The 26,999-nt window shown below is 44.3% G+C and overlaps 1 protein-coding gene and 2 long non-coding RNA genes across 16 annotated transcripts; 2 read left to right on the top strand and 1 right to left on the bottom strand.

Moving 5' to 3' along the window:
- Positions 1 to 180: 180 nt before the first annotated feature.
- Positions 181 to 11,435, bottom strand: LOC119156392. Of its 4 annotated transcripts, none has more exons than XR_005107115.1 (3): positions 11,215 to 11,291; positions 9,919 to 9,978; positions 181 to 3,506 (listed from the first exon to the last, which is right to left on the bottom strand). It is a non-coding gene; the product is annotated as an uncharacterized LOC119156392 (long non-coding RNA). The 4 variants fall into 4 exon arrangements; XR_005107117.1 differs by lacking the exon at positions 11,215 to 11,291 and adding an exon at positions 11,337 to 11,435 and having other exon boundaries at positions 486 to 3,506; XR_005107116.1 differs by lacking the exon at positions 11,215 to 11,291 and adding an exon at positions 10,916 to 11,148 and having other exon boundaries at positions 486 to 3,506.
- LOC119156393 lies at positions 3,363 to 7,650 on the top strand. Its single transcript, XR_005107118.1, has 3 exons — positions 3,363 to 3,468; positions 3,964 to 4,045; positions 5,989 to 7,650. It is a non-coding gene; the product is annotated as an uncharacterized LOC119156393 (long non-coding RNA).
- On the top strand, positions 11,298 to 26,999 carry TLR5 (toll like receptor 5). 11 transcript variants are annotated; one of them, XM_037406070.1, is made up of 5 exons: positions 11,384 to 11,468; positions 12,519 to 12,612; positions 13,334 to 13,448; positions 15,512 to 15,991; positions 22,123 to 26,999. In XM_037406070.1, exon 5 carries the CDS (start codon positions 22,127 to 22,129, stop codon positions 24,710 to 24,712), a length of 2,586 nt encoding a protein of 861 aa, XP_037261967.1. In that variant the 5' UTR covers positions 11,384 to 11,468; positions 12,519 to 12,612; positions 13,334 to 13,448; positions 15,512 to 15,991; positions 22,123 to 22,126; the 3' UTR covers positions 24,713 to 26,999. The 11 variants fall into 11 exon arrangements, 10 of the variants coding, with proteins under 10 accessions (XP_037261971.1, XP_037261969.1, XP_037261964.1 ...); XR_005107113.1 differs by lacking the exons at positions 15,512 to 15,991; positions 22,123 to 26,999 and adding an exon at positions 13,800 to 14,128; XM_037406071.1 differs by lacking the exon at positions 15,512 to 15,991.

Genomic DNA, 26,999 nt, shown 5'->3' with positions numbered 1-26,999 from the left:
CAGAGCGGACTTATAATTCACAAAGACCCCATACAGAAATCGGATGGATAAGGCCGGCTGGGATCCTTGAGGCAGCTTTCCTCAGCAAGGCAAAGGGACTGTCCTGCAGGGCAGGGGGAGCTGCTACGTGGGGACATTTTGTAACCCAGGAGAACTAGATTCACTAAACAGAAACGCGGAGAAGGAAGAAAAGACACTTTAATAAAGTCCAGGCTACACGGGTAAGTTCCCCATGTTCTCCAGTAAGAACAGAGGGAGCTGTTTTCTTAATACAACTGGTTCAAAAGAAAGAATAGAAATAAAAAAATAGGGAAGAGGCGGGGAGGGAAGACAGGCTTCCTAGTCTGAGGATCTAGCAGCTCTTTTTGCACCACCTCTGCGTTTCAGCGGACAGACTGGTTCTGCTTGCAGTAAGGACCTTGGTTTGATTTGGTTCCACTTCCTCCATTTTACTGTGTTTGCCTTCTGTTTCTCCTCTGCTTATCCTTCTACTCGCTTTCTCCTTTTTTTTTTTTTTTTCTTTCCTGTAACTAATACTGTTCTTTCAGTTTCATCCTGCCACCTCAGTCGTGCTGGGAAGCAAAACAAGTTGTTTAATTGCAGTGCAGTACCCAGGAGGACACGTCTCCTCTGTCATAAGAGGTTGCTCTTATTTGCCTGCCTCGTTTACCTTCTCAGCAAAGAGGACGAGAAGGGACGTGGAGCTCCTCACTCTGCTGACAAATGGTCCGTGAAAAGGGTTAGAGAGGGACACCGAGGGGAGCCCGCACTGCTACGTCCATGATGTATCTATATGCCTCGGTCCCAGGCTTGTCAGCCCGTGGTCTTTCGTTGGTCCAGAATTTGCAGGTGTATGTGAATGCTCCTATACAAACATGGTATCAGAGATGTTTAAGAATTAGCTGATGTTTCAGGATGTTTCAAAACAAGACATTTTAAAGAGACTCTCCTTTCTGAAACTGGTGAGCTCACAGCTTCAGAAAATGGGCACTGACACAGTCCAGTGAGGGAGCACAGGGTGCACAGCAGGTCACTTCATCTGGCTGCGTCCTGGTGCTCCAGTATGAATTTCTTGTCCACAGGGTAACTGCTCAAACTAAACAGTTGCCAGCTCCTCAGCTGTCAGGTTCGCATCTTTTTGGTTGGTTTTTTTTTTTTACCTAATTAGGTTAGATTTATTTTTAATGCTCCTTATTACCATCCGCTTCTGACTTGCATCCGTCTACTGCTGAGTACATGCTGCTCTTGCCAAAGCAAGTGTCTTTCGGCAGCTATCTCAGCCCCCTGGAACTGTACCACCCTGCGGGAGATGGCACTTGCCACTGTTGTCCCTTCTATTAATTCCATGGCAGCACATGCTGTTCGTCTGCCTTGTTCAGTGCTCTCGTGTTAATAACTGTGCAACTGGTTGTTATTTCTTTCATAACCATTACCATAGCTGCCTGTTGTTGATAATTCAGGGTTAATTACTCACTAAGATGTTTAGCAGAACAATTTAGCTTCGCTTAGCCTGTTCATTCATAAAGACTAAATACGTCTGCAGTCTATCAGTAATACAGACGTTACTGGAGTTTGGTATAATTGGCTTTTATTGAAGTGCTGCAGCAAAAATGGGGGTGAGTCCAACTGGCAGTCAGCTGCCTGTTTGTACACCTACTGCTTGTTTTTCCATTAGATTCTGGGCAACCACTTGGGGGGAGAGCCGTCACAGTAACTTCCTAGGTTCACTTACGTATTCATTCATATTGCAGCAGTGTGCAGCGCAGATACAGCCATGGAAGTGCCGAAGCCCAGCTTTAGAAAGGACATCGTGGCAGATGTAAGGAGTCCAGCATTCAGTTAGGCTTGCAGTGCTGGGCTGATCTATCACAAATATATCTTACTGGACATAGACATACCTGCGGCAAGACTTAGCTAATCTTCTCAATGATTTGTGGAAAAAGTGGTAGAAAAATTGCCAAGAAGAAACATCATTAAAGGCAACGATGCCTCCCGTCAGTCTTCTCTGGTCTGGCAGTCTCCTGTTCCCTGAAGTTTTGAATCCAGGAGCTGTTACAGACAGAAGGCTCTGGATATAGGCACTGCTTTTGGTTTCCAGTGAAAGGGATGGAAACTGGGACCCCTTTCAGCAATGATCTCTTTCTGACCAGGCAGTTGGGAGTCCCCTTCTCCTGACTGCCAGAAGCAGAAAACAGACCGCTTGTTCCCATCCAAGGGAAGGTGAGGGTTTAGCATTATACTCGTTTAGAGCAAAACTGGACTCTGGAAACTCCACTCAGCTGATTTTACTTGCATTACGCTATTTTGCAATGAATTGAGGTTGACTGGGTGCATCGTGGTGCTCTGCGTTCCTTTAAGCCTTCACAGCATAGGGCCGTGCAACAGTTTGTCGATAGCCTTTGGCTGCTCTAGGCACTGACAAGCGACAGCAAGACAGTTCCCATCTTAGACACTTTTTAAATCCAGGTGGTGCTGTCTTCATCTTCAGATGCCTAAATATCCTAAATATGCCCAAATATCTTTATACTAAATCTCACAAGAAAGTGATTAATTGTTCCCTGACCTTCAGTGTCTTCATTGAGACTGTATCACCAAACCATATTTTATGTCACTAGGAGACAGCAGATGTAAATCAAGTATCTGCCTGCTCTGGAATATCTAACAAGGGAGGAAATTACTTCCATCCATTAACACAGATGGAGTTTCTTGACAGGACTTTCTGCCTTTGAAATTCAGTTTTAAAATGCAATTTCATCCTCACAGGTCTGCCTGTTGGTTTCCAGCACACAGGGCATTGCCTCAGTTTGTTTGCAGCACTCGCAAGAACAACCACCTGCTGCTCTCTCATCTCCTAAACGCTTTTTTTACTACGTAATTTAAAAACTATAAATAATTTCTTAAAAAATCCCAACACCCAAGATAAACTTAGATTTTGGGTTTCTTCAGAAGGAAAGGTAGTGAGTATCTTTTCTCAAGAAATTAACAATAATTTAATAAGCTCAAAATAACTGAACTCCATGCACTTTACTTCTGTGGTCCAAGACTGAATACACGGTAACTAAAAAGGGGACATTTTTCCCAAATAATCAGCAAGAAATGACAGTGGGCCTTGGATCTCTGGGAGCACCCACGTTTGCAGCACACATCTGCGCATCCTGCGGCCACATCTGTGGGTGACACGAGACCTGGGAGGCCAATGCCTCTGCATGCAAGGGGGAGGGACCAGGGCTCTGCCCCAGTCACCGTCCTGTGCCACCCACGCTGCTGCTGCTTGCTCCAGTACGCTGGGCACTGCAGCCTCCACTGAACATGGTGCATGTACAGCCCACGACAGAATGGGCCTCCCTCTGTGGCAGTGCTTTGTAATTTCTTTTCTTTGGTTTGTCCTCTTAGGGTTTTGCACCAGCAGCCTTCAGCGCTAACGAGTCATGGTATCGGCATGTTCTTCTGGCCCGGCTATATGATGTAGTGAGTATTTTCAACTCGCATCAGCTCCAAAGTGAGTGCTGTTGAAAACAAAACAGATTTTAAAATCCTTAAACAAAAAAAAAAAAAAATCAAGCGTAGGAGTAGCCTCATTGTTGTGTTGTCCCTGTGTATCCATTTATCTGTTCAGATCAGTCGTGCACTTGAAGAGGAAGTTCACAACAGGGCAGACAAATCTCACATTCAGAATTAGGACCCTGGAAAGAAAAACCAGCTTGTAAACCAGACAAATATTAGCCCGTGATTGCATTGAAACCTCAAAGCTTAATGCGTGTTCGTAACTGCTTTTGCTGGAAAGAAGCAGCCTCTGCCATGCAATTACGTATTTAAGCTCCGTGGAGAAGATTGGTTTACTGAGTGAGAAAGGCACACAGCCCAGGCTGCTGGTCAGAGTCCTGCGTAATCCTCACAGGCTGCAACATAAATACAACGGTTTGAAGGCCTTTGACATTTGATTAGTATTTTTCTCTTTTATAGAGTGAAGACAGTTTGGAAAATGAGCTAAGGCTTTAATTAGTGGGGCCACAGAGAAAGAAATGAAGAATGACTGTGGAGAGCAGTAAGTATCTGCCAAAAGCTTACAGGGAAACTGATGCCAAGCAGATTGCAGTAGATTTAAAATTCCAAATGTAGATGGACTCACACGTGCAGGTGCCAAACACAACTGTTTCTATATAGGAAGGTAGGAAATCCAAAAAAATTCAAAACACAAATTTGTGGTAACTGGGAAATGCTTTACCCCTTGGCCCTGTCACAGAGAATTGATTCTGCTCTCTTAAGCTGTTCACTGCTGAAGGCTGTTTCTGGATTTACACCATACACACTAGAGCAAAAGAGAAACTAAGTTTATTTGTAGCCCAACTGTACCGGGCCTTGACCCACACAGCTCCATCGACGCAAATACTGGTGCATTGGCCAGGAAAAGCGGTAGCAAAGGTGACTAGACACAAAATGTACAAAGCAGACTAAAATTATCAGCAGTCTGTGGGGTTACTGAAAAGGGCAAGCATGCTATTTTCCAGCAAACATGATTTGTGAGGTGATGGTTGCTTCACAGGCAGTGAGTCACAGAAGCTTAGCCTCTGCAGCGTCTCTCTCTTCCCCCTTAAGCAGCACTTTCCATGGCAGGAACAGGTAGGTGTAGATAAGAGCAGCGTCTTGGGCTTATGCTGATGGCACAAAATGAGCAGAAACTCTTGCCAAGTCAAAAAAGGTAGAAGAAATACAGGAAAGGCCATACAAACGTAAAACACGTTTCAGGTTGGAAGGGTTGGACTCTGAGGTGTGGGTGACGCCAGAAGCGATGTGACACCCAGCTCCAAGTGCTTTCTGCAGCTACACCTGGCTGGCAGCTGCTGGCAGCACTGGTTGGGGCGTCGCTAAACCGGGCACCGAGCGAGGAGGAATGAGACGCAGCACAACTGCTCTGTCTTGTTATCCTGGCATGTGAGACCCCAGTCGATGTGACGACTTGCTGTGGGGCAGGAGGCTGAGTGGCAGGTCACCTCTCCGGAGGGGGCTGCGGTGGCAGGGCACTGCCGGGAAGCACGGCCTCTGGCACAGCTCCATGGCAGGCGGTCCCCCTGCCCGCACTGCTCTGGGGTCTCTCCCCCCTGGGGGTGGGTGCCGGAGGCGGCAGCAGCAGAGGGGCTGCCAGCCAGCCCAGGAACTCGCCCGGCTGCCCACCAGTCCTTCCTCTTGAATCTGCGTAGAAAATTACTAACGATTCTTGGTAAAAATATGATCTAGTATCCAGACTTCAGATTATTCTTCTAATGCCTGCGGGCATCCTTCCATGTGAAAAAAAAAAAAAAAAATGTTCAGGACTTTTTCTCAAAGTTATTACATGCTTTGCTAATAAACCACTTTGGAGATCCTTAGAAGAGTAATGTTTCTGGGAGGGCAAGAAGCGATGTGCTGTTTTTAGTGCTTCCCCCCACCCTTTGTGTTTTTGAGTGGTACAGCGTGATGTGTTGCAATTCATCTGTCATTTTCACATTTGGAGAAGTGGTCAGAATGGGGCAATCCAGCCATCCCAGCTGAACACGCTGTTGTTAACTTGTTAAGTGACAGGCGTCTCGGGTGCAACAGGAGCCGCGAGGCTGGCGTGGAGGTGCTGACTTTTAAATCCCACTTGCATGCAGAACCTCGGCATATTGTCAGCATGTACAATTTTCAATTTCACGGGACATTTCTTTTGGTGTTACCAGTGGATTTTGTTTTACCTTCATCTTCCCTTTTTGTTAGTGCTGCAGGATTTATTCCTTGGGGCTCTCTCCTGTTTTACCTGATACCGTGCACGCTGTGCGATTCCCTGGGGGGTTCTGTGGGCAGAGACCTGAGCTTTGCACAAGTGCGCATGTGTATACACTCACACGTAAATGCCGGAGAATTCAATAACATGAGAGCTGTCACAGGTCATTTTACTACAATTCCAATGTTTGAAAGGTACCTAGGTTAGTGTAAGAACAGGTTTCGGCTCTGGTCTGCTTTTCTTCACAGAATACGGGGAACAGCTGCCTGGCCAGCGGTGCTGCCCAAACAAAGGTCTCCCCCTGCTCAGACTGGCCTCGGGGGGAAGCTGCTGCTGCTGCATTTGGAGGGCCTGAAATAGGGATTTTCCCTGTACAGCTGTGGAGGTCAGACAATTGCGGGCTGTATTTTATATATATTTATTTATAAATAAATACATATATTAAGTATGGGAGTTTATTTTTCTCCTACAACCTACTCACCTTGGAAAGCAGCAGAGCAGGCCAAATCACTTCCTCGGACACTATCCTTTTGCGTATTTTTACCTTATTTTTAAGAATCCAAAGCAGGGTAAGCACAGGCTCTGAGCTTTTTTTGCCAAGATCTGACCACACTGATTTCAACAGACAAAACTTTGGTTTCAAAATGCTAAAATGAAAATACTGGCATTTTCAAGCTAAAAGTTAGTATGTTGAGTAATTGTTATGCTGAGACTGATGGAGCACTTGCGTCAACTGATCAAACTTTGCTCTGTTAGACTTTACTGATCTTGCTTTTCTCTTTGCTCAAATTAACAGTCACATTTGTAATTGAACTCAGTGGCAGCCAAGGCTATAACGGTATAAACACGCAAAAACCTGCCTCGCCAAAGTCTTCAGTCTCACTAAGAATGAAGCTCACAGAAGCACATTCAGATCAGAATTGATGCTACCTAAACCAGGAAAAGATTCACTTGCAGAGGCTCGTTTTGGATCTTTCTATATCCATAAAGGGAAAATAATTATCTTTGTATGTGTATAAATTTATCTTTTCTTATTCTACCCATTCTGTGGACAAACTGTTAAATGCCTTGATAAAAGCTTCCTAAAACACTTTAATAATTCCCCAAACACTCAACACAACCCACACTGGCTTTTTCTTTTTTTTTTAAATCTGAAGGTTTATTAAGAAGATCACAGATTTTCCTGTTCACTGTGAAATCCAGGTGGGAAAAAAAATCAAGTAATTCTTGGTATTTAATATGATAATTCTAACTGAGACTTACAAGGTAAAAGAACTTAATGTCATTACCTATGCAAGATATGAAAATGCATGCCTCCAGAAATAATGACCTTATTACAGCATTGATCTTGCGTGGGCAGAAGCCTGCTTTAGAAGAAGCCTGTGGGAAATGTTCATGTATTTCACCTGCCTATTGTACATTATAGGTGAGCCCAGAGGTGCAATAAGATACACATTTGGTAAGTGTCTTGCATGTAAGAAATCAGAGATTTAATGCATTAATCACTAGAGTGCAATTACAGACCTTAATTGAGAAGGTATTAGCCGTTTGCCATAGATAACCTTCAGTGGCTATTAGAATTTCATAGTCTGAGTTCATTACAACTGGCAAATGCCATTTTGCACAACCAGCACACACAAGGGCCTGTTACTTGGCTGGAAGTACATTTTTTGCAGTATTAAATCCACTCCATTAAATACAAGAGAGAGCACCTGTTCAGGTCTTATTTCAATAAAGATTACATCCTAGTTGCATTTTAAGGGAGTTTATAAAGAGAGCACACTATTAATGTATTTTATTAGCATGTTTAAAATGGGACACACTGGAAATATTACAAACCCATCAGTAGAAGACATCGTGGCTGGTGATAAGGTGCTACGTGCGCAGCTTGCTATGGGTATGTGACTTGCCTAAGACAACAGAGGAGCAAGAAACACGTCTGCCTAACACAGACACCTGGCAGAAAGACAACGTTGTAGCTTCGATCATGTCTTGCAAGCGACAGAACAACATAAGATGGTTGTGTAGGTGTGTCAAAATATAACATGCTCATCTGCGTCTTTTGGAATTACATTACTTCCTCTGTGCGAGAAGGCACTGAAAGACGTCAGCACACTGCTACGAAAAATACAGCTGCATTAACAGAAAATGTCACTTTTTTTTTTTCTCTCTTTGAGTTACACAAGCACAGTAGCTCAATCTATTGGCATCTTTATATTATAGAGTCCTGTGATTTACACATTTTAAACTTAGGGTTTTTAAATAATTGAATCAAAAAGATTTAATCCAGAGCAAGTCTGCAGTTATCATAGTAGCGTGTGAGCATTGTGCAGTGGTAAATCAAAGTCAACACACCAAAGTGGAAAAGTTTGAGGTCAGATTTGCACCCATAACTTGACAAGAGCTTTTGCCAAAAACACTTCTCTAAGTTTGTGACCACCTGTCACAGCTGACTGTACAACAAGCAGCAGTGAATACCTCGCTTCCACACTGAAATGTACATTGTATATTAAAAAAATAAGATGCTCAGAGACTATAGCCGTGAAAGGATAGCAGTCCTGCTTACCTGTTGCTTCAGCCACTTTTAAAATTTTAATTCAAAATCTGAAACTGGCTTAGCTGGCACCTAAGCTGTCACTGCATTCTAGTCACTTCAGTAACTTCAATATAAAATCAGCCTTTTGTAGAATCATAGAATCACAGAACGGTTTAGGTTGGAAAGGATCATCTTATCCCAACCCTGCTGCCGTGGCCAGGGAGACCTTCCACTAGACCAGGTTGCTCCACACCCCATCCAGCCTGGCCTTGAACGCTTCCAGGGACGGAGCATCCACAGCTTCATCCACAGCTTCTCCGGGCAACCTGTGCCAGTGCCTCACCACCCTCACATTAAAGAATTTCTTCCAAACAGCTAATCTACCCTCTTTTAGTTCAAAACCATTCCCCTTTGTCCTATCACTTCATGCCCCTCTCCAGCTTGCCTGTAGGGACCCTTTAGGTCCTGGAAGGCTGCTACAAGGTCTCCCCAGAGCCTTCTCCAGACTGAACAACCCCAACTCCCTCAGCCTGTCTTCACAGGAGAGGTGCTCCAGCCCTCTGAGCATCTTTGTGGCCTCCTCTGGACTCACTCTAATGGGTCCATGTCCTTTTTATGCTGGGGGCCCCAGAGCTGAATCCAGTAATCCAAGGGGGAGTCTCAGGAGAGCGGAGTAGAGGTGGGGAATCGCCTCCCTTGACCTGCTGCTCATGCTTTTGATGCAGCCCCGGGTACAGTTGGCATTCTGGGCTGCAAATGCACGTTGCTGGGTCACATAAATGAGCAGTCAGAGGCCCAAGCTGACAGGATCCACAAAAACCTAGGTAGTTCCCACCTACACTGACAAGCTACAACAGGATTATAAGTGAAGTATCCAAGCTAGACACACGCTGAGACATGTAAACTGGGGGCAAACATGTCTAAATCCTGATGCTGGTTCTAGCTGTCACCACCTGGAGGGAGGTGCTGCAGTAGTAGGCTCAGTAGCAATGAGACGCTACAGACTTGCTGTCTCTCCCTATTAATTACAACTGACAGCAATCCTGAAAACATTCAGAACTTCAGGTATCCAGTTCCATCTACTCAACCATAAGTCAGTGAGAGAAGCAGGATGGAACAGAAAGTGCGCGTTACATATTTGAGCATAAGCATCACGACCATTTCCTCCCGCTGTAAATTCGCACAAAACAAGGGATGTTCCCAGGCACTTCTGTAGCACCTTGTGTGACCTGACAGAATTCTGCAGGGCTTTTCCTAAACCAGTTTATCGGACTTCATCTGATTCCCTGTGTTTAATTTACACACAGTATTCTAAATTTAGCAAAAATACTTCTCTCGAGATACACAGGTCCTATTTTCAGCAGCTTTAGAACTATTGTTTCAGTGCCCGAGTATGTTCTAATCTCTCAGCTGAATAAATGTAAGTATAATATATCACAGGCAACCAGAGAGGTGCACCAATATCGTTAAAATACATATACATGCAATCACTTATAGGTACTTAATACAGGCATGACCTAAGTATCAGTAATGAAAGGTAGATAACCTGGATTAGCATGAAGACAGCCACTTCGGTGTCCTCTCCGGCCCAGCTGATTCCATACAAAGTAGAACAGCTTAAGAAAGTGTGAGAATTTCCTACCTGGACAGCCTCGCAGTCTGGTGGAGGACGTCAGGGGGCATCAGCAGCAGAGCTCAGGTCCTGTCAGGAAAAGAAAGGCACTGGAAGGAGCAATCTGACCGTTGAGTGGAGGGAAAGGAGAAGGGTCTACATCCCTTAGGCATTTAATTCCAAGAGGCTGAGTTGTTGCAACCGCAAGAGTGGGGCCTCATTCTATTTAATAGGTGAATCTTAAGACCTGACCCTGAGTTCTGCATTTCCAGCTGTCCAGATCAGGTCATGCTTTGGGTAACCTGATGTACATTGCAGAACCCATATCCCCCATGCAACACCACCGGGTCCCCAGCTGACTGCTGAGGATGTGGCCAGGCAGCACTGCGCTCCCGAGTTAGCTCACCAGCGGCCACTTTTTCAAACAGCATCAATTTCCAAAAATTGCATTTAAATGCAAAATGAAAATTTAAATCACTATTTTTTTTTTTTAATAAAAATTACTCTATCCTCTCTTTTACACCCACACCCCTTTTCATTCCTGGTTTCCTCTTTTAAGAATTACAGTAATAGGCAATGAAATCACTTGAGCTACAGATGGAGCTGGTTCAGTTTGGCTCCCTTAGGAAGCCCGAGTATTGCACTTGGAGTACGGTGACCAGGGGAAGCGGGACAAGGCCGGGGGCAGAGGGTCAGCGCCCGCGGTGGCTCGGCCCGGGGGGCACCCGCACGGTGCAAGGGGCGGGGATGGGCCGGCGCAGCCCCCCCGGAGCGATGGCTGGGGCACCCAGCCGCCAGCGAGGCCGAACGGCGGCACTGCCGAGGCTGAGCCAGTCGGTGTGCCCGGCCCGGCCCACACCGGGCTGCCCCGCCGGTGGGAGCTGCCCCCACACCGGGCTGCCCCGCCGGTGGGAGCTGCCCCCACACCGGGCTGCCCCGCCGCCCCCCCTCGCCTGGCCCCGGTCCGGCGGCTGCTCCCGGGACCCGCGCGGGAGGGGACCTGCCGGGGTCTCACCGCTGTCTCTACCCTTCTGCTTCCACGGCGGGTTATTTCCCCGTTCCACACGCACCCAGCCACCGCTCCGCACCCCCGGCTCCCTGGGGGGCCCGTCCGCGTTCCCGCGGCGGCCGGGCGGGCTCGGGCAGCGGGGCGGGCCGGGTCCCGGGCAGCGGGGCACCCCCAGCCCAGCCCGGCGCGCTCCCCGGCCGTGCCCGCCGCGCTGTCGGCCACACGGCCGCCCTGGCTTCAGCCGCCCGGGCCGTGCGAGGGAAGGAGCTGCCCCGCGGAACGCCCCGGGAGCCCGGCCCGCCGCCCGCCGCCGCGACCGGCCGCTGCCCCGGGGCGGGCCCACCCCGCAGGCCGGCCCGGCGGAGGCGGTGCGGGCCGCGGCTGCTCCTTCCCCTCCGCCCGCGGCCTCTCCGCCGTGAGCCGCTACGAAATGCGTTACCCGCCCTTCTTCGGCACCAGCGCTGCGCTTCCCATTTCCAGACCAGTATGTTATTTAGCCGATTTATTGTCCTTTTCCTCAAGGCAGACAAGGCCCGTTACAGCCGTTTGACGGGAACCGAAGGCACGTGAGGTAGGAGCTCCTGAAGGGCACAGAGGCGCCCGAGGTAGGACTGGTGGGGCCTGGCCGGGCCGGCGCCCGAGCTGGGGACCCGGCGGGCAGGCGGAGGGGTGGTTCCCCCCGGGGTGCCGGGTGACCCCGTGCTGCGGCAGGTGCCCGGCCCGGCTGGCCCGGCAGGGTGCTCGGCCAGCGCCGGGCTGCGGGGCCGCACCGCGGGCTGACTGACGGTGCTGCTTGCTCGGAGCCAGCCCGGAAGGCAGCAGCGGCTGCTGCTCAGGCTAAAAAGCAAAAATTGTTTTGCTTTTTGTTCCTGTGCGCCTTCAGCTCGGTGGCTGTAGCGGGGAGCGTGCCCCCAGGCCGTGGGAGAGTGCCTGCAATGCCATCCTCTGCCTGGGGGCACGTGGGACCTGCCTCTTCCTCCTAACTGGGAACGGCTCCTCCGGCACTCCGGCTTCCCCTCCGGCTGTGCCACTGTGCAAGACCCTCTAGGAGCTGACCGAGCTGGTAAGAAGCAGGAGCTAAGGGGAGGGCAGGAAGGGCCTCCAAGCTGTTCTCAAAGGATGGTTTCTGGCTTGAACATACGCGTAGTGAGAACACGGAAACTGCCCAGAGCAGGTCTCCTCCCTCCCCTCTTTGGCCCCCATACAAAGCATCCCCCAACCCTTCATTAGGCTAAAACATGTCTTTGATTTAGTGAATCTTGAACATTATTCACTCTGTTGGATGACCTGTAAGGGGAGGAGAGTGCCTCCACTCCAAAAATAACCAGTGTTTCCACAGTTGATATTTGTGAAATAAAAGGCTTTGGCATTGCACTGTGCAGAAAACAGAACCGAGTGAAGCTGACACTAACTGCTAAATGAAAACATTTCTAGCTTTCTCTCCAGAAGGAGCTGGGTAGGGACAGAAGTTAAAATATAACCTGCATGGGGATTTCTATTTGGCAGTCCTACGTGTCAGACTGCAGGTCTTTTATGGCCTCGGAAACCAGATGCATACCTATCTACATGCGGGAGTGTGTAATTCGGTCTCCTGCTTCTACTCTGCTTGTCATTCATGCAGGTTACCCTGTGTGGCAGCTGTTCTTGGTTGCGTTGGGACCGCCTTGTATAAGGAAAACCGGTAGATAAGCACTTGACCTGGGATATATGTGCAGGTGAGCCCCAGGACTCTGCTACCACACTGTGAGCCAAAAGAAACGGCTGACTCACCGACAGCCTCACACAGCACCTGTTTCAGAAAGGCTACTAGCTGCTTCTCTGCATTCTCCACTTGTTAGGTCTCCTTGCACAACAGGTTCTACACTACTAAGTCATGTCAGCTACACTTGTTAAGTGTGATTTTCAGGTGTTTTTCCTCCCCCAACGAGTTAAGAGCTAACTCAAATTTACTCTGACATAAAGCCTGTTTCAAAGAAATTCAGAAGGTACCTTTTCAATGTCTCCGTTCCAGGAAAGAGTGGAGCAGGTTTCTAACGTCACTTAGACGGTGGGCAGGTTGCCTGCCTGTCTCTCTTTCATACTATATTTATGGTCCTTTTGTCACTGGACGTTTGCAGCTTGTTATCTTTTGCTTGCTTTTTTAAAACACAGGTGCAAAAAACATATTTGCAAAAGCAAACATCCCTCTGTTATCAATTTTTCTGTTTGGTTCCACATATTTAGGCACCTGTCATACTCTTCTAATATTTTCTTAATAAAGAACATGCCAGATTGTGTCCCAGGAATGCAGGTGTGGCAACCATGCCATTTCCTCTCCAGCCATTTAGTCATCTTTGCTGACCTGAGGTCCTGAACCACTACCACTGTTTTACACCTGACCACTGTTTCACAGGCACGGCAGTGCTGACGAGCGTTATAAACATGTTAGCTTTTCAGGTAAGGCTGCGCAGAGGTCTGCTTGTGACTCCAGGAGTTACAATCTCAATGCTGCTTCTCCAGTTACTGCTACTTCCTTGAGAATTTCTGTCCCGTCTGGGAAAGCTGGCCTCCTGTAAGTTAAAAACTCTGCTGTCATCTTGAGAGTCCTTTCCTATTATCACTTTGATCTTTTCCAGGTGAAAGTTTTAATCCTGGCTGCTTCTAATTATCCTGTGAGCACAAAAAAAAGGACATTTTGTCCATGGGCTAAATCCACTTTGTGAAAAACAGGGTCCAAAATGATAGCTAAGAGGGAAGGGAAACTAACAGGAAGGAAACGCCGCTTCCCTGGCGTGGTTTCTAGTCTAGACCAGGCAGTTATCACATGACAGTTTTCAAAGAAAAAGAACGTCAACATGGATTCAGGGTGTGAGGCAGGAATACCTGAGTGGTGACAGTGAGTGACCACGGGTGGTTTCTGCAGCTTGGACGAGCGCATCTGCTGGGAAACAACTGTAGCGCTAAGTTGGAAAAAAACCCCAGGAATCTTCACTGTCGTCACTGAAGCCTCGAGAAGTTCATTTCCTTAGGACCTGGAGGAGCATAAGAAACCCTGTTGGTCCCCTTCTCAAGCCTAGCTGAGGCGCTCCCTGCCTTCATGGTCCCATCAGACAGAGGGGCTGGGGCACTTCCCTGGAGCCTGGGGCTACAGCACCCTCCCTCTGCCTGTCCAGTTTACGCCTGTCCCCCAGAGAAATAGCCCAGAGCATCTTTTAGTCTATATTTTCCCACCCTTCTAGAGACTTCTTTCTTTTAAAGTGATGAACTTTACAGAATGAGTCTTATCCTTCACCTATTTTCATTAGGTATGTATCATTCTTAGGCCTCCAGAAATTGATTACATAGAAGAATAATGATAGAAAAGACTAAATATTTTTATGCATGCTTAATTGTATTTAACTCATTTTGGTCACAGTACAATTTATTTTTGATAGTGGCTGCTTTGCTATTCCTTATTTCACATTCCCAATTTACACGTCTTATTTTTTTCTCTCTCTGCCTACTCTCCAGTTATTATATAATAATAGAGGAACAACACTGCCTTTTTGTGTCCGCATCTCATCATATAATCTGAGGGGATATCAAAACTGATAAATACAAACAAATCTAGATGATGAACAGGAACTAGATAATTGCATCCCATAAGTAGCTTCTGATTACCCAAACCAGCAGCTCGTTTATTATGGTCTTTCTGCTCTGTGAGGTCATTAAATGCCTTATTGCCTTAGGTGTACCCCATCAATGACAGGAACTGTCACAGTACTGACTTGCCTTATAACATGCTTCCTGGCTTCCTGATTTTAAGTTGGAAAATTTGAGTTAAGCATCCTAGCAACTTAAGGTAGAGGCTGAGGGGATGGGAAGGGCCACATTCATTAATCTTTTAAGTCATAAAATTGTTTCTTTTTTAGATTGTAATTGGCTAGAGGGGCCTCATGAAGAAAAGTGTTTACACTGCATAGCATTTTATGAGCACAAATGCATATATTATGATGGCTTAGAGCCTGGGTGAAAGCTTAGAGCTTTATTTTTGTTTCAGTAAGTAGATTTGATCTAATCAGATAACAGCAGCAATACAAATTTTCACAACAGAGGTTGGCCTTTATCTGGCCAGTCTAAGAACAAAGACTTACTGTTTGTGATATATCTTTCAAGATCATTTTTATGGCCTAGATAAATATTACAAACCCCATGTCAGTAGGCTTTCTGTTAGATTAAAAAGGGTGCTTTTTGAAGGTCTCTGGGTTCTTTTCTGAGAAATTTTACCAAGCGCCAGATACAAATAGCCCTCCACAGTCAGTTATGTCACCAGCCTCTGGGAAAGATGCCCATAATTGGAAAGTTGCCATGAGTGAAGAAAAGACTGATGATTTTAGGGTGTCAGGCAAGGATATGTTACTTGTTCTGCACTTTCTCCAAGAAGTAGGAATGACTCAATTCCCTGTATAATTGTGACATGAATATATAGGGAAACCTGAACAGGGAGACTCTTTTATCTGGATAGCAGGACAGGACCCAAGAATTAAAGAATGAGTCTGGGACCCATTTGTCTATTCAGGTGAATTTCAGTAATTTTAGGCAGGATGTCTCAGCCTTGTTACACATTAACAACAAAGACTTTTCCATTGTTTGCAGTGGGGTTTACTTGTTACTCTCTTCTTAAGAAAACACACAACTTTTTGTGGTTTTTTTCAAGTCTGCTTCATTCTGTTTGGGTGTTTCCATGGAAGGGTCAATGCAATCCAAGAAGGTAAGAGCTGCACTAGCCATGGACCTGGGGTAGAGCACACAGTTGCGCACGGGCTGCGTTAGGTTTGTGCATGCTTTGTAGTCTTCATTCTGAGACTTTGATTGGGGATTACATTTCTGACTGGGTAGCTAACATCCAGAATTCTCTATGCAGATAACTTGAGTCTTACCTTTACAACCAGACTAAACAGCAACGTGGGAAGAGGACAGATGCAGTAGGTCATGCTAACGTAGGAGTTAAACCCCCTTTATATGCTGGTGTATTCGGTCCGTGCCTAAGCCTAAGTATAGTGAAAAGAGAAAGGGACTGAAGAAAAGAAGATGGAAGTGGGAGCTGAGATCATTCGTTGACATACCACGTCTCAGGTCAGTAGTGTTGCGTATGCTCCTGCAGCACTTCTGGGTTGGTTCAGCCATCCCACACTGCTGAACTGTGAGACACCATTGCCAACAAGCTGTACGTGTGTTTCGTTGTATCTTACGGCTCAGCTCTGTCCTGTCAGCATGGCTGAGTGGCAACAGACTGCTTTGTCTGCCGTAACCCCTTTCCTGGAGCCGTTCCAAGCATCTGATCAGTTACAGGTATACAAAGATCAGGTATTTAAACTTAATACTATAAGGACATGAACAATTTCCAAGCATTTGTTCTCAAAAGAAGACTGGGTTTGAAAGAGGAAGCGGGAGAGAAGAAAGAAAAGATTTCTTTGACTTTGTCAGAATTCTTGTTCCAAAACTTGTAGGCTGAATCAAGATTTGGTTTTCTTTCTTATTACTCTACTCTGGTAATAAATGAAACTAATTTCCCCAACTCAAGTCTGCTTTGCCCATGACAGTAATCGGCGAGTAACCTCTCCCTGTCCGTATCTTGACCATGAGTCTTTTCTACATTTTTTCTCCCCTGTCCAGCTGAGAAGGGGAGTGACAGAGTGGCTTTGGTGGCCACCTGGCATCCAGCCAGAGTCAACCCATCACAGGTTCCAAACTCCTCCTGTTCATTGTTTCCCTTTCCCAGTGTCTCTTTCATGCCCACACGCTTTGTACCTGCAGTCGGTACTGTTCGTGAGTGCTGCGCTTTGCCAGCTTCTGGCAGAAAGATCCGGGGTTAACTAACTCTTCTGTTAATCCCTTGTCCCATAAGGATTTCACAACTGACCATTGTTTCTGGTCTGGGAAAGATATCCCGCAACTTTGGCCAGTAATGTTGGATGCTATGCAGAGGCACAGTACGCCAGAACCATTTCATATTAAGAGCATAACTACTTCAAGCAGAATTCAGAAGCTGTATATGGGCAGGACCCCCACTTCATTTTATCACAACTATAAATATGTCCATCCCTATCTGTCAGGAAAGATACTCTGGTGAATGTAAGAGAGGGACTGAAGTCGGCAGGAATGTGTTTATATTAGTATCTAACAATCAGAAGCAAAACGTTTGAAATTTTGAAACAATCAGAAAGCAAAATGTTTAATTTTCTATACAGAAACATCTATTGCTGATTAGATCTGAAACCAGAGAGTTATTTCAAATCTTAGAATTTGCCAGAAAGCAGAAGTGTGGCACCAGTCTGTCTAGTTACTTATTTATAAACTCTGCTGCAAACCCAGTGTAGCTTAGGTTAGATGAATGTAAAACAGCCTCTGTTCAGTTAGCTGGACTCTGGATATAAACATATAGAAGCTGACTTAAATATATTTTCAAAATGTTCAGAAGAAAAGTCATACACTGATGAGGAAAGCAGTGTGCATATCCTTTTTTAAGTTAAATCAGTGCAATTTTATACACAAATCCATCTCAAAACAGAAAAAAACAATAAGGGACAAGTAAGATGGTCTTTGTCTCTTCAGTGCCTTATGTTTTTGGGTACAGAGGGGAGAAACGAGGACTATCTTCTATGTGTTGAACTTACAGACAAAAAATACACCCTGAAGTTGGTTAATCCCATCTTCCTTCCCTTTCTCTGGGGAGCTTTTGTGCTACTTGTGACAACTAGTGGCATCTCACTGAAAGACAGCAGAGTAACAGCAGCACTCACGCAGCTCCAGGTGAGCTCTCCTGTCTCACTGCCCAAACAGCAAGACCCTTAGCTATGGAGCTAAGGGGGAAAAAACCTACCAGCTTGGCAGTAGCATTAATGTTTATCCCTTAGTCCTAAAGCAGGCTTGCGGCAATTCGAAATTAGATTCTCACACACTTATCAAAAGATGCTGCTACCTTTATTATATATATACCCTACTCATCTGTGATTCAGTGACCTACAGAAAATGGCCTGGATTTTTTGTGAAAATCAGCATCGGCAAAACAAAATTTTTTTCTTTGGTGCAGAAGATGAAAAATTTACCAGCTTTACCTTTTTATCCACCAGCCACACCCCAAACACGTAAACGACCGGTATTCTTGGTCAGAGAACTTCATCCTTGTGGAATTATTTCAAGGGATCTGTGTTCCTGATGGGCACACAACTCCTCTGGTGGCCTGTCATCATCTAGGAAAAAACTTCTTAAGAGGGTATCACAGTCACTGCAATAGATCATTGAAAATATTTTTGAAGTTTTTAAGTCTTATTGATGATTATATCAGACATCTTCTCTAGAGTCCACCCAGATAACCAGCGTCTCTGCAGCCCAGTTCCCCAAAACCTATGGCTGACAGTGGGGAACCATTTAGGCCCACTTCTCATTATTGTAAGCACATATGGAACACGTCTGTTCACTTCCACTGGCATGTGCTGGTTCATGTTTGACCTAAGGTTATGTGGGGGAAGCATGGGAGGCTGCCGAAGAGAGTAAGCATGTACGGAATGCTGCACAAAACCACTTTGGAGACTGACATTTTCCTTTCAGATCACTCTTTTTTAAAAGCAAGCAAATACCGTTGGCCATTAGTAAGGAGAAAAATAGGTTATCTGACTTGTTCTTCATCTCTGTGGACTCCGGTACATTTTTGTTGGGGGTATGGAAAGGAGAATGGCAAGGGATTTCTAACTCTCCATGGGAGAGCTGTTACTCTTAAATTCTTTCGGGGCTTGTGTACGTCAGAAAGGAGACAGCCCTAGCTCTCCTGCTCAGCCGTACTTCGGGCCCTGCTTTCTGACAGTTTCTGCGGACGTCCTGAGGTGTACACAACTGCGCTGAGATGGACAGGCACTACTACAACATCCACTCTCAGGTACTGTCAGGTCCCTTTGGGTTTTTTGCTGTGCTAATGAAGGTTTCTAGGCGATTTAAAACCAAGTTAGCAAAACCCGAGTTTTTTTAAAAATGAGGACAATAGTGTAGGTCAGTTCCAAACGACTCAAAGCATCTGCATCAGCCTTCCCTGATCCAGATGCCCTCTTCCCGAGGAGGCTGAGACCGCAGCTAGAGTATTTGTGTTGTGTATGCACTTGCTTGCTGCCTTTAGATCCAGGTAGAATATCTACCCTGCATTGTACATTTCTTTCCATTGCTCAGAAACATACCCTGCTTAGGACTTTCCACCCCAAAAGCATTTGCTGCGTTTTTCCTCCCCCTTCTACTCTTCCACTTCCCTTTGCTGCTCACCCCTTCTGACACCAGTGCGGTGGAAGGAAACAAAACCTCACATGCTGAGCTCTGGTTCTCTAAACTTTATTGCTTCAGTTTTCAATAACAAATGAAGCATTTACACAACCCTTAATCTCCATGTCCATGCACAGGCACGTAACTGAATGGGATGGTCATCATTTTGTGGGAAGAATATTCTTCCCAAAAGGTTTTAGGTGCTAATGGACAGTGGTGAAGGGTTATATAAAATGCTGCATGGAGGGATTCTGTTAACGTAAAAATCTTTGCTGTCCTTATGAGAGCACTAAGAGGCATTACTTACTGCCAGCATCATCCTCCTCGTCGCAGCGGGCCAAGATTAGGGGAAAAGGTAGTAACATGCAGAAAAAATTGAGGGAGCAAAGAGTTTACAAATGAATTCTTCCCTGTCACCAAACCAGAGCCGAGGTGGAGTGTAACAACTGTTAAGAGATTGTTAGAGGCTTCTTTAGCTTATAAGAATGTGGAAAAGCAGGTAGAGTGTAAAAGCAAAGGTGGCTAGAAATATTTCACCATTTCCTTATTTTCTAATGATAAAAATAAAACTACATTTTAAAATTTAAAACCAACAACATTTTCTAACTGTTTCACTGTAAACATTTTAGGCTTTTTCTTGTGGTAAGTAGATACACGTCTATTACGTTTCTACTTCCAAAGTACTATCTATTTGTCACTGCTGGTGATGCTGTGATTTTGCCCAAACTTTAAAAACCAACCATGGCATTTGGGCAAAGACAAGGAATGCACATGTAAATGTCTGAAAGGTTAATTACATTAATTCAAAATTATTAGTGCTAAACATCTTGTATTATGGTGTCAACAAAAGAACTACTGTAATAGTTAACAAGTAATAAAAGGGAAAGTTGGTGTTTTGTTTTCATGGTTCAAGCAAAGAGAAAAGTAAAAAACCAAGATCTTGAACGACCTGCTGTATGTTTTCTTTTTTAATAATCTACAATATTTTGTAGTTGCAAAGACAAACGTTATATAGTTTACTGCTTATAATGTCCCCTTTTAACACTGCATGCTAAGTCGAAAAGAGAGGGTGGAAAACACAATTATTTTCTAGTACTAGGAATTATTCCCCATCGATGCAGTTAAAAATCTCTATAACAGAATTTTGATACTCACTGCCTGCAATTTGCTGTTCTTTGCAGCACATCCTAAATTCTGTAGTGAGACAAAATATGAATGAAATTTGAATGCCAGAACTTCAGAATTCAGCACTCTATCCAAGTGTTCTTTATGAACATATATAGTATGAATATTCATACTCTCTTTTACTTTCAAGAATAAGATCTTGTCCCAAAACCATGAAATTGTCTTAAAAATGACAAGATCAGTATTTTAAGTTACAAAGTATGTGTCCTCCCCCTTGGGGAAAGCCTGTAGGGTGGAAATTTGCGGACTCCCCTTAGCAGTCACAGGTGTTACAAGTTAAGGTTTTAGTATAATCAAATGATTTTGAGACCATCACCAAAAATGTTAGGTACAGTGAGATACAAGATTTGATGGTACTATAGTATCCTTGTACTTCCTATTTAGCAGATAGTCTCTAAAAAATGGCTAGCTCTTTCATTTGGTATTTGCAGTGGGAATATCATGGTGGTTTCTACTGACGTACCTCTTCATTTCCCAGATACCACTTTGTATGATGGCAAGAAGCAGATTATTTTAGTTCAAGTGCAATATTCTGCACAGAATTTTGTACTTGTGCTTTAAAGTAGCAGTGTGTTCAAATCATCATCATAATAATTAGCAGGGTTTACCTCTTCTTAATTACTGGCTCAAAGTCCAGCTTCTTTCCTCTCTGAAGTAGATGTACTTTGCAGACGTTAGATGGCCATCGGGGGTTTGGTTCCACAAGGATTTTACACTTACCAATTTTTAAGCAGATTGTGCTGGAGGTTGGGTTGTCATTTCATTTCAATAAATGTGTTTTAAAAAGCAGAGGCAGATGGTTGAAATCTTAGTTAGAAGGTTGTTTTTTAAACTGCAGTACACAAACAATCACTTTAGGGTTAATAATTTGCTCTGTTCTTTACCAGACTCAGTAAAAATCTTGCTTTGAAAAGGTTTTTGTCTCAGATAAAGGGATAGACAAGCAGACAGATGGCATAATGCAAGGAAAATCCAGAGTGGGAATAAATTAATAAATGGATTTGTCAGTGAGCTGCATAAATTACGTTATGCACCTTTTTGTATAGCTTAGGAATTTACAGTTCACGAAATGTAGTTTTTCATAAAACATGAAATCTTGCGGCACAGTTTCGGGGTACTGCATTTTTTCTTTTCCTTCACTGTCAGCCTTGTTCCTGCCTGTACTTTCAAAACTACTTTACAACCCTTTCAAGAACAGTTTCACATCACAGGGTGAATCTGAGGCTCAAAGAGCCCTGGAAGAGGTCACCTTTTTAAAAATTCACGGCAGTTAGGCACTTGTGTGTGACAGCAATCTGAATTCCAAGTAGCATGATCACCCTGACAAGGAGAGCATTCAGGGGAAGAGCAGCCTTGGCCAGCTCTCGACTGACCTTACTTAGGTTATCCAAACTGTTTAAACCTGTTTGGCTAACTGATTAAGGAATGAAACTAATACACCAGCATTATCAGTTCCATGATGCAAATGAAATAGCAAGGGCAAGATTTTCACACTTACCTAGTGGAGTTTTCATGCTGCCCTTAATGTACCTAAAGCAGAGTTACTTTTCAGGTGGTAGAGGTGCTCAGTTCTCATAGGGACCCATCTTCTCACCAGCCAGCCTATCAAATGATGCCTGCTAGACTTCAAAGAAAGGATAAATCCCAAATCACTAGTAATTCTTAGCGTGACATTAGCCTTTTATTCTACAACTGTTACAAATGTGCTGTACAGCTTACTGCATAGATAGCCAACTGCAGAATTAATGCTTAATATTTTCACTGTTTTCACACAGGTTCATGATGCTATATCAGCAGCTCGTATTTGTCTTTGGAGTATCACTAGCTAGTGACACATGGGCACTTAGAAGCTGTTACTCAGAAGCCCAAGTCTCCCTATATTACTTCTGCAACCTCACAGATATTCCACTTGTGCCAAAGGACACGGTGAAGCTTTTGCTGACTTACAACTATATCAGCCAAGTGACTGCAACTTCGTTTCCACTGCTGGAGCACTTGTTGGTGTTGGAAATCGGAACGCAGTATGTCTATCCTGTTACCATAGGAAAAGGAGCTTTCAAGAACCTGCCAAGACTTCGTGTCTTAGACTTGGGATTCAACAGGATTCTTCAACTGGATCTTGATGCTTTTGTGGGCTTGCCAAGTCTGACTGTACTCCGTCTGTTTCAGAACTACCTAGGAGATTCCATCCTGGAGGAACGTTACTTTCAAGATTTAACCTCATTAGAAGAGCTGGATCTATCAGGGAACCAAATTACAAAACTTCAGCCTCATCCTTTATTTTATAACCTAACCGTCTTGAAAACTGTGAACCTGAAATTCAACAAGATATCCAACCTGTGTGAAAGCAATCTTACCAGCTTCCGAGGGAAACGCTTTTTATTTTTTAGCCTCAGTTCTAATAATTTGTACATGACAGATGAAATGGTCTGGGCCAAATGCCCAAATCCTTTCAAAAATATTACGTTTAACTCACTAGACCTTAGTAACAATGGCTGGAGCACAGAGAAAGTCCGCTATTTCTGTACAGCCATTCAAGGGACTCAAATTGATTCTTTAATATTTAGGTCTCATACAATGGGTTCAGGATTTGGCTTTAATAACATTAAAAATCCAGATAATGATACATTTGCAGGACTAGCAAGAAGTGATCTTCGCTTGCTTGATATTTCAAATGGTTACATTTTCTCTCTCAATTCTTTAATCTTTCAAAGCCTTGGTAATCTGGAATTGCTAAACCTTTTCAAAAACAAAATAAATCAAATCCAAAGGCAAGCATTTTTTGGCTTGGGAGACCTAAAAATTCTCAATCTGTCAAGTAATCTTTTAGGTGAGTTGTATGATTATACTTTTGAAGGTCTACATAGTGTCATGTATATTGATTTACAGCAAAATCATATTGGGATGATTGGTGAAAAATCATTCCGTAACTTACTAAGTCTGAAAACGATTGATCTCCGAGACAATGCCATTAAAAAACTCCCTTCCTTTCCACATCTGACCGCTGCTTTTTTAGGTGACAATAAGCTAATGTCTATAGCTGACACAGCAATAGTAGCAACTTACCTTGAATTAGAAAGAAATTGGTTGGCAAACCTGGGTGACCTATATATTCTTTTCCAAGTTCCAGATGTGCAGTATATCTTCTTAAAACAGAATCGCTTCTCTTACTGTGTGAAAAGTGATAATGTTATAGAAAACAATCAGTTAATCTATATGGATCTAGGTGAAAATATGTTACAGCTTGTGTGGGAGAGAGATTTATGTTTGGACGTGTTCAGGGCACTGTCCAAACTGCAGGTTCTACATCTGAATAACAACTACCTTAGTGCTCTTCCACAGGAGATTTTCAGAGGTCTAAAATCTCTAAAAAGACTTAATCTAGCTTCCAACCTACTGTCTCATCTTTCTTCTGGGCTTTTTCCACCAAGCCTAACAAACCTAAACTTATCTGGAAACCAGCTTTTTTCCCCTGAGCCTGAAGTCTTTATGACTTTGAATATTCTGGATATAACACATAATAATTATGTCTGTGATTGTACTTTAAAGAGCCTACTAGCATGGCTAAATGAAACCAACGTAACCCTGGCTGGCTCACAATCTGACAGGTACTGTGCATACCCACCTGCATTTGCAGGAGTACCACTGTCATCTCTGACATACGATGGTTGCAATGAAGATGAACTCCAGCAGACACTCAGGTTCTCAGTGTTTATCTTCACCTCCATCACTCTTCTAGCGTTGCTGATGGCAGTCACCATTTACACTCGCTGTCGGGGGATTTGTTTTGTCTGGTATAAAACTATTACCAAAAAAATTATAGACAGCTATCCACAAGTAGTAGATAAAAGTGGATACAGATATGATGCGTATTTGTGCTACAGCAAAAATGACTTTGAATGGGTCCAGAACTCTTTGCTAAAGCACCTGGATTCACAGTATTTTGATAAAAACAGATTTACCTTGTGCTTTGAGGAAAGAGATTTCTTGCCCGGGGAAGAACACATCAACAATATTCGTGATGCCATTTGGAACAGCAGGAAAACAATTTGCATTGTGACCAGGCAGTTTCTCAAAGATGGGTGGTGTGTGGAAGCCTTTAATTTTGCCCAGAGCAGGTACTTCTGTGATCTGAAAGATGTCCTCATTATGGTAGTGGTTGGGTCACTTTCTCAGTATCAACTGATGAAACACAAACCAATTCGAAACTTCTTACAAAGAGGTCGGTATTTGCGATGGCCTGAAGATTATCAAGATGTAGACTGGTTTTTAAATAACCTTTCTTGCCAAATTCTGAAGGAAAAAAAAGTGCGAAGGAAAGCTGGTGATACAGAGCTGCAGACTGTAGCAACCCTCTCACATTGATGGTGTATGGGTTGCTGGCTTTCCAAATATCCCATTTCCAGCTGTGCCATGGCAGGAATAAACAGAAGTTTGCTTCATCTTTCCTTGAAAAAGCAGGCAGAAAGATAACTATTTCAGTATAAATCCTACTAAACATGGAAACAGCCTGAAAGCGACCAGCAAATACATGAAAGTGTGATTATTTTATGGACTATGACACACATTTTCAGAATTACATGAATCACAGATGCTTCACATTTTGGATGCTCAGCTTCAGACATTTCAGTCCTGATTTTCAGAGTACTACTTACTTACAGGTCTCTTTCAGTTAGAGGATGCCCATGGCTGTTTTTTTAAAAAGACCCCACGGTACCGTATGGGAGTGACCAAGTCTACGTTCATGTATGGCCTAGCCTGACCCATCAGTTCATGGGTTATTTACTCCTGTGCTTTTTGCACTCTGTAACTTTTCATGCCCTGGTTCGAAGCACAATCAGTGCTTTGCACCTTTATGCTTTCATTTGGTGTAACAGAGATTTCATTTGTTTGCTTTCTACTCAATGAGCCTCAGCTTCTCCACTGGAAAGTACAAACTCTGAACTTCATCCCCTTACCCTCTACAACTTCTCTGCTTGGTGGTAAAACTACGGTCATTGATCTACTTCATTTACTGCTGTTTCAGCCTGGTGCTTTTCCAGTTGAGCTGCCTCCTGCCCTGCAGAGAGGAACAGGTATCCTCGTCAGACCTGAAGCAAACTTGGACTTGAAAACCAAACAAGAAACTACCTCAGCAGCCACGTGGGCTGGACACTGGTGATGTGGCCATAGCCCAGTGACTGCCAGATAAGCTTTCACATTCCGGGAGTGGAAAGTACAGACAGCGGGTTGTTCTCTGTAAATCCTGTCCCCTGATCAGTTCTGGGATATTTTTCTGCTTCTACTGAAATATTTTTCTAGAGTGATTAATGCTTTTACCTCTCTAATAATTTTACCACTGTTTGTTCAGGTATGTGTCTTCAGGGGGTTGTTCAGGATCATTTTAATAGAAGTCTGATTGAGTGTTCATTGTTATAAAAACCTGCATCTATTATTTTGATGGTGACATACTCCTCGAGCATACGTACTGTTGGCATCTTGGTTTATACATTTATTCAACAAAAGCTTACCAAATTAATCGCAGTATGGTCTCAGTCAATTTCTTGCTTTAATGACAGAGCAGGACTGGGAGGTTTTATAAGCTGTCTGTCTTGACCTTAGCTGCAAACAAATAACACCAGCTTAACTATTTTGACAGAGATGAGAAAGTACAATCCACTTCATGTGGATGCAGTTGTTTGAATATAGATGTACGTGCCTGTGGCTGATCTAATTTACTCGCAGTGCACCAGTATACAGGATTTCTATTGATAAAATTACCACGGTAAAATATTACTTCCTTCTCAATCAGCGTAGTCACTCAGGAACAGAAAAGGGGTAAGCCTTGGAAAACTTCCCAGGCAGCACGGGGAGCAGATGGGAAGAGGGACTGACTGTGCTGATGAAGCCCTGGGTGTCGCTGTTGGCCCAGGGACTAGCTCGGGCTTCCCGAATTCCTGCCTCCCATCCCCTGCAGCTGCTGCCTTAGGGAAAACGTGCAGCAGGGATGGAGGTCTGAAAGAACCAGCAGCCCTGGCTTCCCAGAGCCCCCGTGGGCTGTCAGAAAAGCCACCACCTGCATTCCAACTCTCTGCATTTCTTACAGTTCTCTGAAAATGTCCAAACTTTTTCCTTTTTTTCTCCCCAACCAGTGCAAAGAGTTATAATCGTCCTTTAAAGTCAGAGGTTACATCAGGGAGTATTGCACATAAACCCCAGACAGATAGACAAAGCAGGAACGAATCCGTACAATGAAGACCACGTGCAGGTCTAGGCTGTCAGCCTATGGATCTGCACATGGTGTAAGAGATGGGAATTTTAAAAGCATACTTAAATTATATTTTAAAGGATGTCACAAACCATTTTTGGTCAAGTGTTAATTGAGAGCCCTCTCCAGTTACGACTTTATTGTATACTTACAAGGCACTCCTATCACTTCAGATACTTAAAACTTTTTCCTGCTAACCTATGTATGCAGGAACAACAAGTCGATACAGACATTACTGGGATGGCTTTAACCAAAACCGTTCTATTTTGTTTTAAACGTGTCTGCCTTCATAAGCTTTGGGCTTATGCCACTGGTGGGAGGTGGCTACATAAAACTTGCATTTTCTTCAGCCTTTGGAAAGTCTGACTTTTTACATAAAAGTTTTAATAAAACCTTTGGATGCAA

The sequence above is a fragment of the Falco rusticolus genome, chromosome 12 (assembly GCF_015220075.1).
Source record: "Falco rusticolus isolate bFalRus1 chromosome 12, bFalRus1.pri, whole genome shotgun sequence".
Taxonomy (NCBI): Eukaryota; Metazoa; Chordata; class Aves; order Falconiformes; family Falconidae; genus Falco; species Falco rusticolus.
Note: the sequence above shows the minus strand (reverse complement) of the source record. Positions and strands in the feature narration are given on the sequence as shown.